This window comes from Macrobrachium nipponense, chromosome 16 (assembly GCF_015104395.2).
Source record: "Macrobrachium nipponense isolate FS-2020 chromosome 16, ASM1510439v2, whole genome shotgun sequence".
NCBI lineage: Eukaryota > Metazoa > Arthropoda > Malacostraca > Decapoda > Palaemonidae > Macrobrachium > Macrobrachium nipponense.
This window is the reverse complement of record NC_087209.1, coordinates 56000108-56012174: the sequence shown is the minus strand read 5'-3', so window position 1 is coordinate 56012174 and position 12067 is coordinate 56000108. Positions and strand designations below refer to the sequence as shown.

Sequence of the window (12067 nt, the reverse complement as noted above, 5' to 3'; positions counted from 1 at the left end):
TCACACGAATACATCAGAACATGTCTAACCACTTGCGTATATTGCTGTTCAGCATGGGTAGCAGCAAACATTGTAACTAAGTAGAGGCATGCAATACAAAATTTGAACTTACAGGCGGCAAAGAGAGCACTCCGAACACAATTTTGATTTACGATCAGGGATCAGGGTTATTCTTATCTCTTAAAGTTCGTAACTTGAAAGTTCGTAAGCAGAGACGCGTTTGTTTTGAGGTAGTTTTCCCTATTTTGTAGGTATGAAGTTGTCCGTGTTATTTCAAGTGCGGAGAATAAATGTTCAGTACTTATTGCAATTATGAAGATAACTTTTCATATTGGTGTTAACAAGTTAAGAGTCATCCCCTTCCTTATTATTTCAGCTATGGAGATAATGTGGAAGAAATGGATGCAGGTGTTGGAGCAATCATGGCTGCCCTTACAGAGCACAACCTCGATGAGAACACCATTGTTTATTTCTTGTCTGATCACGGAGGCCATTTGGAATGTGTAGACAATGAAGGGCACCGTGTTGGCGGACACAATGGTCTATTTAAAGGTAGTACACGATTGATGGAATATATATCTGGAGATCTTTTTTTGCTTCTTTATTTCATATATGGGTAATCTAGCCTGCAGAGGCTTGCTTTGAGAGTTGATAACCTTTGGAATTTGGCTAAAAAGATTTGGACATTATTATTATTATTATTATTATTATTATTATTATTATTATTATTATTATTATTATTATTATTATTATTATTATTATTATTATAACTTTTCTCTTTGGTATTGATAAGAAGAGTGTTCTATAGCTATTAATTTAATTCGAATTTTAGGAATATCTCGTCCATAAAAATAAGCAAGTTGCCTTCCATTTCTGTAAGGCCATTTTCTTACATGATTTTAATTTTCAATATTTTACGTTTATTACTTATCATGTTGCCACCTCGCAGAAATGGCATTGATAATCGTCACTTTGTTTAAGAGAGAAAATAATTATCATTAACCTACAACATAAAAACAATCACCTGAGTCCGTTCTCATAAACGTATCTTTCCAGAAGATTCTAAACAAATTCATTCTAACAACTGTTTTTAAGAAGTGAGAAATCCTAGAAGGTAAAGTACACTTTGGTAGAGGCAAACCTGTCCTTAGTGGTATTTAGAAAAATACTACTTGCAAATTTGAGTTTTAGGTCTAAAAATCATTGCCAGTAGGTACTACTTTATCACCAACTGAGCGTCTCAAGAGTTGAAAAGAAAAGAACAGGGTGTGGCGAAAAAGTGATTGTATGCTTAATGTTACTTGGTCAAAAACCGCTAAAAGCCTTACGTAACAGCAATGCCACAAAGCTTCCATGCAGTTCCTAAATAGCGGGAGCTATCTCTCGACTCAATGCAGTCTTAACGAGGGTAACACATCATTATTATTAATGAATATTACATACCACAATTAAGTACTTCCACTTACTGAGCAGTGCCTATAGGCAATAACTCAGATCATAAGTTGCTGTGTGATACGACAAGAGGTGCTTCTCTCTCTCTCACTCTCTCTCTCTCTCTCTCTCTCTCTCTCTCTCTCTCTCCTAAAAATCTTACAAGTACTCACGGGTTGATTTTCAGACCTTAGGGGACTCGATATAAGTTATCTCGCTTCTGTAAGTTGCTTGAGTAACTTCAAAATATGAACACAATTCAAACTTTTTCAGACCAAATCATATTCAACATTCGATGAACGGGATCACGGAAAATGAAATAGAATGGAAGAATACTGAAATGCACGTGCTGAATTCAAACTTAAAATTAATTTAATAACTAAAGATTAAACATAAAAATGAATTACTCAAAACCGGGTTACAATTCAAAGACTCAAATGCACCGAAGGTAAAAAGTTAGGAGAAAAAGGACAATCGCTCTTTCTAAAGCGCAAAACACATCACAACACGACACCAGATAACAGATCGACTCAAAAAAATGGGCCAAGAAGCTGCTTTTTCCGCTCTGCATTCGGGTTTTATTGGGAAAGGAGAAATTATACAATTACTGCGAATGCAGAACTGGCCTACAATGTTCACATTGAAAGAAAAACTCTCAAGTTCGATATAAAAAAGTATATTAAAAGCATAATATTTTGAAATTTCAACATATTTGTTAAGTGTAATGAATTAACTGGTGGTGTTGTGGCAATACAATTTTGGGTCACCAAAATTGTATTGTCACACGCAATTACGAACACACATTCTGTTGGAAATTTTCCCTCCGACTGGGATGGTTCTGTACAAAAATGGTGTTGGACTATTATAGCGACCTTAAGGGCGCAGTGAACAAACATCTAAGCGAAGGTCCAGCAAGATCCGGGTGGAGTTTTACATAAACTGAACTATTCAAAATCGCGCCAACTGACAACTTACAAAGGAAGTCAAATCTCAAACAATTGACGATGAGGTCCCAAATGCACAAAAAATAATGAGAAAAACCTTAAAAGAATGAAAGAAAAAAACTTGAAATCTCTCAACATTGGCCTCATGAACTTACAATTTCATATGAATCTTACTTCTGAACCATTAAGCAACACTTTCATTGACTATTACCCACACAAAGCCTCGGATGGCAAAAATACGAAGAGATAAATTCAGAAAAAGGCAGAGGCCACTCTGAAAGCCTCGATGTCACTTCGTTATCATCCGTAAATCTCTAGATTGGTTAATTTATAACTCATCAAATTTTCGACCATATTTACTAAAATGGGTGTTCCATTAGTTTAAGTTCGATGTCATGGATTTTTCTTTAACATATCCACCCAAACAAAATAAAAAGGGGGTGAAGGGCGGGGACTGTTGTTGCTCATAAACTTGGCCGACTGTTTTCTACTTTGGCTCGCTAATCCTGAACATTGTGAAGGATTGTCAGGGAAAAATGGATCCAATCTTTTTTCACAAAACATTCTTAAATATAATGCTGGAAATGGCAAAATGACAACTATTGGGCATAACTTAGCTCTCTGATGCAGATGTCAGTATCTTTTTCCTAAACACAAACGAACTCTCTTTCACTTCTCCCTTTTAGCTTCTTTACTAGTTGGTACAGAAATGATTTAATCAGTACCACAGTAAAATCAAACAACATACTGTAAGATACCATTCTCGAATAAATGTGGTTCCTGTACCTTATCATGCAATAGAGACCTTGTGAGGACATAGATTGACAGGTATCTGGGTCTGATGCTTTATTGCCAGAGCGCAGGGTATACTATGACTTGTGTGGATGGAAACGTAGAACCTGGGATCAGGTTGACAGAGGTCCAAATGCTGAGTCGGATTATGGCTGACACAATTAAGTTAAATGAGGAACTCTTCTAATCATGGTGTTTTCATGGGGGCAGGAGCCGACCCTGTGTCCTTGAGATCAGTTGTTGTGGGGTGGTATTGACTGCTGAGTCATCTGGCATTTTGACTGACAGGATGCCTCTTCTGGTGTGGCGCCTTGAGGGTTCGACTGTTGTCTGCGGGCGTCCATGGCTATGTTTGGGCATTCCGGGGGCTTCAGGTGAGGCACTCTGGGACACCTGCTGGTTTCTTCCCTGGTGTCATCTTTGTCCATCAGGAAAGTGGGTTTTAACCTATCAATCGTGATCCAATCTTTGTGGCCATGTATCATGACGAGGTAGGCTTTGTTTGTCCGGCTGATGACACAGTATGGCACCCAGTACAGTCTTGTCAAGGCAGGGCAGTGGGCATTGTTTCCCATGAAGAAATGTTTGTTGGTATCCAAGCCTTTGGGCTTGAAGTGTTTGGTCCTCTCAGGGAAGGTTTTCAGGTAGGGCATGAGCTTCCCTGCGATTTCCTGCAGTCTTGGGGAAGAATTCGCCAGGTACGGCCAATGCCTCACTGTAGAATTTGTCTGCAGGTGATGCCTCACTGTTTGCTTTCTGTGAAGTGCATAGACCTAGCAGGACTCAGGGTAGTTGCGACTACGCGCATCAGAGCGACCTTTTGAATGGTGGGTCCTCTCCACCAAGCCATTGGCCATGCGCTTATATGCGGTTGTACTGTGGAGCGTCATTCCCATCAGATGAGCCAAGGAGGTCCACAGGTTGGACAGGAAGGCAGAACTGCGGTCTGTGAGGATGTCGTCCAGTACACTGAAACAGCTGATCCAACTTGAGAGTAAAGCCTCCGCACATGCACTAGTAGTAGCTTCTGTCATTGGAGTCACCTCCGGCTATCTTGTGGATCGGTCGATGATAGTCAGGAGGTATCTGGCATCCCCTGACTGAGACAAAGGGCCCACGCCTGATTTTGCGCGTTGGCTGATTTTGCTTGCTTGGCACACCACACACCACTTGGCCCACTCCCGTATGTCCTTCCTGATCCTGTGCCACATGGATTTTCCGTCATCAGCTGCGTTGTTGTTCGTCCTGATGCATCAGACAGTCTGTGTATCACGTCTAACACCTGTCTCCTTCGTGAAGCTGGTATCAATGGGCGCGGGCCACCTGTGCTGGTATCGCAGAGGAGCATCGAGCTGGAGGGGCCTAGAGGGACATCTTCCCACTTCAGTGTGGTAAACACCGTGCAGTAGGCTGGAGTTTCTAGGTCAGCAGCCTATCTGGGTACTGATGCTTTATTGCCAGAGCGTGGGATGTACAATGACTTGTGTGGACAGAAACGTGGAACCTGGGATCAGGTCGACAGAGGTCCGAATGCTGAGTCAGATAATGGCTGACAATTTGTGTTTCTTTTCAGACATATAAATAAAAATATGAACAGATGTACTGCGTATATACATGATATCATTTTGGTGGAAAGGCCAGAGAATAGATGCGTTGCTGACAATCAAAACATTGTGGAAAGACGTCTTTACAACCTGTATATTTCTAGAAAACTCACAAACATCGGGATTTCACGTGAATAACAGATACAAAGAAAAGAAAGTTCTCGTTTATTGGTTACATAACAGAAGGCCATTCACATTGAAAAATAACATCAGTAATTTTCTTAGGACAACAGGTAATAATAACTCCACAGTAAGAGATTCGTCATGGAAATATGCTAGCACACAAAATATATCAAAAGATTGTTGTGAGGAGAATTTCCTATAGAGGGGGATCAATTTTTCTTGCTCATAGCGATGAAATCAGACATAGAAAATAAATAATAAAGCAATCTACTGCAGCATTTTGGACTAAAATTTATTCCTTGATGAAGTCTTTAAATATTTCAATTTAAAATATAATTCATCATGCACTTTTTTGTCATTCTTTGACTGAAATACAGAATTCAACACTAAATACAGTGGCAAGTTAACGTTCAGAAATGGATTAGTTTAAATAATGATTAACATAAAGTTTAAGGAGATGATGATTTGCAATTTTCCCCCTAGTTTTAATCCTGAGAAAAATCCTGCTTAGCTCTTTGTCTTAAAAAGGTTATTGCAAAAGTATGGGTACAATAAAGAATAGATGAGATGCTGGACAGACGAACAAATTTTTCTGTCTTGATCAACATATGCCAAGATTTTCTCTAATATATCGATTTTTTATTGCAAATTTAAGTTCAAGCATCCTTCTTGTTATGTAGCAAGGAAAATAAGCCACTGCATCTTTCGGTTTTGTCAATGAAAAGCTTCTAATTTGCTCAACTCTCCTACAGAGTGAGGATAGTTGATCATGGGCTGAAGTAAAATTTAGCATTGTACTGTAAATTGATGCTAAAACAAATAAAATATGCCCAAAATCTTTTATTGTGAAAATGTTAGCCATAACACGCCACTAAGAGATCTCCTGGGGTAACCTATATAAATAGAATAAAGTTTGAAAATAATTAAATGAAAAATCCTGCACTTTTCGACGGCCCATGGTGTAAGCTAGGCTTTCGGAAATAATGTAATGCAAAATAATAACACAATATAGAAATAAATGAGAAGACCTAATTTGCATAGCTTACAAACAAAACAATGCACTATTTGAAGATAGAAACAAAAGTTCTTTCATTTTTAAGTCAGTGGTATGAGCAGGGAGTTGAGCATAGTGCCAAATTTAAACCTTTAAATGGCCTGATAAATACTACAGTATGCCTATCGAAGCTCCACCTGGCTAAGGGTACCAGAGAAGTTAAACTTTGCGTGATGAAATGCCCCAAGAACAGAAGGAGTTGGCAATTTCCTTGAGGCATCGTCTTGTAACCACATTGCTTCATTATTTTCATTTTTAAGATAATTAATGAAATCTGTAGGGCTATTTTCCCCGACCCAACAGTTGGTGAAACAAAACTGTCAAATTTATTGCTATGAAAGGCATGAACTTGACTAAGTAATGGGCACTTCCTCGGCTTTCCATCGATTTTAAAGCTGACAAAATCACCTTCAGTTAATCGAGACCCAACTGTAATGGCCAGCAGACTTTGTTTGCCTTTTGTTCTTCTAGGCAGCAAGTGCCACTGTTTTTTCATCTCTGAAGGGCGTGTCTGTCAAAATCATGTTGATGCCTACCTTTCATTTGACAGTTCACCTTTTCGTAAGGCTAGCTATAGAGAAAGACAGTATATCCAGCTAAATGACCAGGGTTGGGAGTGATTTCAATTAAGGAAGATGAGTCACCTTAGGTGAGTGCTAAGGGGAGCTTCTTTTTTACTGGCATGACTTTTGAGAGTACTCCTATTTCCATTAATGAATCTGTCTTGTACAGTGGCTGCACAGAAGTCTCCTCATTCTGATATGGAAGCTGCGTCATAATTATCATTTGCATTATGTCCCTTGGTGGTAACCGTTGAAAGATCTTCTTGTTGCCTATCAGTGAGTCCTGCATCTTAGTCAGATTCTGTAAATATACCACTATTGTAGAGAAAAATAGCTGTACTCTGGAAGCCACCAATAATATTCCGAGGAATGTATGCAGATATTTGAGCCCCATTTTCCAGTGCAGGAAGGTTATATATCGTTAGAGTTTGCAAGGATCAAATTGCTCATGATCTTTCTTGTATGGTCCATACACTGCTTTATCTGAGGGCTGAAGCTTATAGCTCATATATAGTGGAATTGACAAAAGAACAGAACTTTTTGTTTTTGCTTTATTTATGGCTTTGTAGTGATATATGAGATTCATTACTATCCCAGACAAGTATTATTTTCTTATTTGGAGTGCAACAGTCATGTTAATCTAGGTAATATATGAACAACTCTTCATTCATCCATCCTGATCTGGCTGCAGCTCCTTGAGACCCAAATGAAGCCCCATGAAAGAAAAGTAATGATAAGTTCATGATAATTTATTAGCAGGAAAATAAACATAACAGGTAGAGCTTACCAGCTTACCTTTATTGCGTTCACTATGATTACGAGTTCACCTCCCTCAGCTGATATCACACAGAGCCAACTTGCTTAATTCCATGTTCAGCATCAATACTATTTGACTTTTGAACTGTGCTTCAACCAGTTTCATCAACAACTTGTAACCATTCTTTATGGTTGCCAAACTGGTAAAAAATTAGTAAGCTGTAGCTATTGTTGACTGAATGTTGTTGCTCTGGCCAAAGACGTTGCCTCTGTAAAATTGATAACAAGACTGTTATGCTTTTTGAAACTTAACAAAAATGCTTGGCCCAGTATTTTAAATTTTTTGACTGACAGATTCAACTTCGTTATTTTGAATGACATAATTTTTGCTAACTTGCAGCATTTATCTTTTGATATCCTCTGATAATTGGCTGCTAAGTCTTTATTGTGCAAGATCAACTGACATTCTATTGCGGGAGAAAAGATCATATTTTTGCTGCTGACTGAATGGTAAAGCCACTTTCAAGTCTTTGCTGCCCTTTAAGGAACATCTGCGTTTAAGCCCCTCCCCCTCCTCCTGCTGTCTTATGTTTGTATTCTTGTGGCATTGTTTTCTTTAAAGTGCTAAAGATCAATAGGAATAGCTATGTACAACAGCAAGTGAGTTCAACTATCCTCAGTAACAGTGGCTCAAGTCTCCCTATAGTCACCTGTTTTAATTTTTGGTCTACATCTCAGGAAGCAGTGCTATGACAAATATGAAAAAGTCCATGAAAAAAGAGACTTCTATAGGCTACATTTTGCACATACAGCCTTGAGACTAACTGCAGTATCATACAACAGAAGAGGTCATACCTGTGACAATGAAATCAATTTTTTTTTTTTTTTTTTTTTTAAACTCATCTTCTACTGTTCCATGTTGTGGATAGGTAACTTTATGAGCGAGAATGGCAAAAATATTATATGCTGTTGACAGAGGGCAGTACTGTTACCAAAATATAATGAGAAATCAAAGTTTGAGAGAGTGGACCAACTCTCCTGGCGGGCGCCTCTCCTTCATCTCCCCTATGTAGGTGCATTTAAGATATTTGCAATAAAAACAGTTATTTGCAATAAAAACAGTTTAATGACGGTTTTTGTCCTACCATTGTTCTTGACCCATATCCTTATAAAATCTTTCCTTATCAGGCGGAAAAGGTCAAGGTGCATCGGAGGGTGCCATCAGGGTACCTGGAATTTACAGATGGAAAGGGCACATCCCATCTTCTGTCAGCATCCACGAGCCCACTTCACTGTTGGATATGTTGCCGACCATACTTGACCTAGCTGAGTTACCCCAGATAGACGACCTCCTTCCTAACTTGCCTGAGAGAGTAAGTGTTTATAAATCACTGAGTTCATAATATTCTCTTTCTAGAAATCCAATACAATTGGAAAAAATCAATATTCCACTTAACCAACTTATGAAAATCATATTGTTCACAAAGATTGTTTTCTTATAACATTCTCCACCCTTTTGATTTTACTTTTTTCTGTATCTTTTTAATATTCTATTCCCCTATATTATCCTTTGTTTCACACCCTTCTACGTCTTCTGCTTCAAAGACTCTGATTTTGGCAAGATTATTTCATTTGAAGATATAGCCAAATTAACATAATGGGATTTTTTTTCTCGAAAAATTAAAAAACTTTGATTAAATACTACATGAAGCTTAGCATATTGTCAAAATGTTATTTCAGGGAATATTTGAATAGGATCCATTGATCAAATTTGACTAAACGATAAAATTGATTTAAATCTAGTCACACAAAAAAGGAAAATTGTCACTGTAAATGTTTCTGGTCTATGGGGAAACAGATAAATGAATGCTTGGATAGATGTGGACTAAGGCTTTATTATTTGTACTATGATAATATAATTTTAAGCAAAACTTCCACCAGTATTTTGTTAGTGTTGCATTGTTTTTTTATTGTTTTGGTAGTTTTGAGCATTGCTAATAGTAATTAGTAAAGGATTTTCTTACCTTTCTGGCACATTTGATAAATGATGTGGAGTACATCATGATTTTAAGACACTGTTAAAGCACATTTTACTCATTTATCGGCAATTTTCTAATTATGTGACGATTTAACTTTTCTTTTGTGGTTTAGGTCATAACCTTCCAATACTCTTCTCGCTCAACTGTCTTTGGACTCGTCTTTCCCATATCCTGAGTAGAATATTATACATTCCACACTGTTTTATTCAAGTCTTCAACATCATCTCCTACATCTTCACATTGACCTTTCTCAGCTTCCTCACCTTGGTTAGGTTCTCAAGAAAATTATCTGTCTCCTAAAACATCATCTGTTCTTCAATTTCAAAGTAACTGTCAGCAAAGACATCTTCACTTTCCCACTGGCTGAATATTCTCTCCCTCTCTGTAGTTACAATGAATGACTTACCTTCAAAGGTTGAATGAATTACCTTCAAAAATGTAATAAAAGCAGCTGGAGATTTGTTACCCATGAGCTTACAAGAATACACAAAAACCACATAAAGACAGACCTAGACCAGGACAGTAGGAAAGGAGCCTTACAGATATAGTATAGAACTGGAAAGGAGGTAGCCCATGTATACTGCAATGCTGAAATTACAGAGGAATACTTGAGCATGCTGTGACGATACTGGTAAAGGCGCTAGAGGAAAAGCTGACAAAAACTGTCAAAATTGATAATACTGTCTGTGTGGCTTCATGTCAAAAGATCAGCAATAAAACTCTTTTTATGCCAACTGCAGGCGAAAATGATACCACTTATTTGTGGTATATACAGACGAATAATCGAGTGGTCATTATGAAACAAAAGGGAACCATTAGGACTTATCTAGCTGGCAATGTTACTCTACCATAAAACTAGACCCAGTATGAAGACAGCGGCAGGTTTACTAGAAGATTATGACATAAATGCTGGTCAGTGTCCAACAAGATTGGACTTTGTTGTTATCATAGTAATGTGAGAAACTACAAAGGAAAAATGTAAAGCGACACAAATGGGAGCTTCTTTATGGAAACGACCTAATACTAACAGCAGAATCCGAGGAAGAGCTGATGAAACTGTTTTAAAGATGAAGAGTTGAATGAAGAGTAAAGAACTGAAAATCAACATAGATAAACAAAACTTATGGTGACTGAAATATAAAGAAAGAAAACTGGCCATAAGGTTATTTTGGAAAAGGTGAGGTATGTGGATGAACTCTTCACTGTGTACCAAATACAACAGATAGTGTCTCAAGAAGTGCTCAGGATTCCAAAATATACCTGGAGTAAGAAATTGATTTTACTGAAATATTTTACATGAACAATTAGAGAAGAGATACGAGTTGACATCTATGTTGTGATTGATGGTGAAATATTATAACTGATGGAAAGTTTCTGATGAGATTTGAGAGAATAATAAGATACCACAGGAAAATGACAGTCAGAAGATCAGTACTGATCTTCTTCCTGTCATTTCCCAGTGGTATTCACTTTTATAATGAAGTGATGTGCAAGTACTGTGATTTTTAAGCATATATAGATATATTTACAAATGAACACACACACACAAACACACACATATGTATATATATATATATATATATATATATATATATATATCATATATATATATATATATATATATATATATATATCCAAACAGCGGTGGCCTCCCACAGCCGGATATAGAACAATGGGGAGGACATAAAGACTTGCTAAAAGGAGTCAATTTATTCCCGACGTTTCGTAATGTCTCAGTTACATTTTCGACATCTGTACAAAATAGATAACATAGTTACTAAGCTGAGAATGAAATTTAAAAATGAAAGTTGCATAATGATTACAAATTTACAATATTAAAAGGAATAACTAAAACGACAGCTTAAAAAACTTAAATCAAAAAAAACACAAACATAAAATAAGCAGGACAAAAAAATTATTTTAAAATAAGTAAAAAAGAAAATAGAAACATAAAAAAATTCAAAGTTAAAAATCGTTAATGATCTTAGCTTTATTGTAATTTATTTTATCTATTTTGTACAGCCCTCGAAAATGTAGAGAAGATATTACAAAATGTCAGGAATGAATTGACCCCTTTTAGCAAGTCTCTCTCTCTCTCTCTCTCTCTCTCTCTCTCTCTCTCTCTCTCTCTCTCTATATATATATATATCTATATATATATATATATATATATATATATATATATTTATATATTATTCTGTTTTCCACCTCGATCACTCCCAGGAAATGCAAATAACACTGAAAAATTTGGCCTTGACTGGAGAACGAGGGGTCAGAATAAGAAAAAAAAGTAAATCACTCAGGCATAAGGCTGATATTACTGAGGAGGGGGGAATTTACATAAAAGCTGGACTCTAGTTTTAAAAGCACTATATTTACATGAATTTATAGAGGTACAGGAACACAAGGGGCCGGCGGAGGGGACCGCTTTTCGATCCACCCAAACACATGGCTGGAGCAATTAAGTCACGGCGTTTAGAAATTTGCGCAACGGATCAAGATTGCAAGCTTCAAGGATTTCCAATTTCTACCACAGCTAGGCACAGCGTTTGTCTGCAAATAGAGGACATAGGCATAAGGCAGGGGGGCACACGAGGGTGAACGTTACTCACTACTTTCTTTCAATCAAAAATGCCACTCATGGGGGAAATGAAATGACTGAGAAATTTACACAAAGAAAACTATTTCGTGGCTTAAATTCACTAGGGGGATGTTACTAGTATCACAGGGGAGTAATTACAGAGTTGAGCCCAGATGGGGG

General features: G+C 37.3%; 1 protein-coding gene across 6 annotated transcripts in view; it reads left to right on the top strand.

Annotated features, from left to right (window-relative positions):
• The window catches only part of LOC135195704 (arylsulfatase D-like), a 134583-nt gene that overhangs the window by 83803 nt on the left and 38713 nt on the right, over positions 1–12067 (top strand). For all 6 annotated transcript variants that reach the window (XR_010310220.1, XM_064222105.1, XM_064222103.1 and 3 more), the window contains 2 exons: positions 377–552; positions 8456–8640. Coding sequence is in view for 5 of the 6 variants with exons in the window: in XM_064222105.1 (XP_064078175.1) it covers positions 377–552; positions 8456–8640 (361 nt within the window). In the remaining variant the exon portion in view is untranslated. The remainder of the gene's footprint in view (positions 1–376; positions 553–8455; positions 8641–12067) is intronic.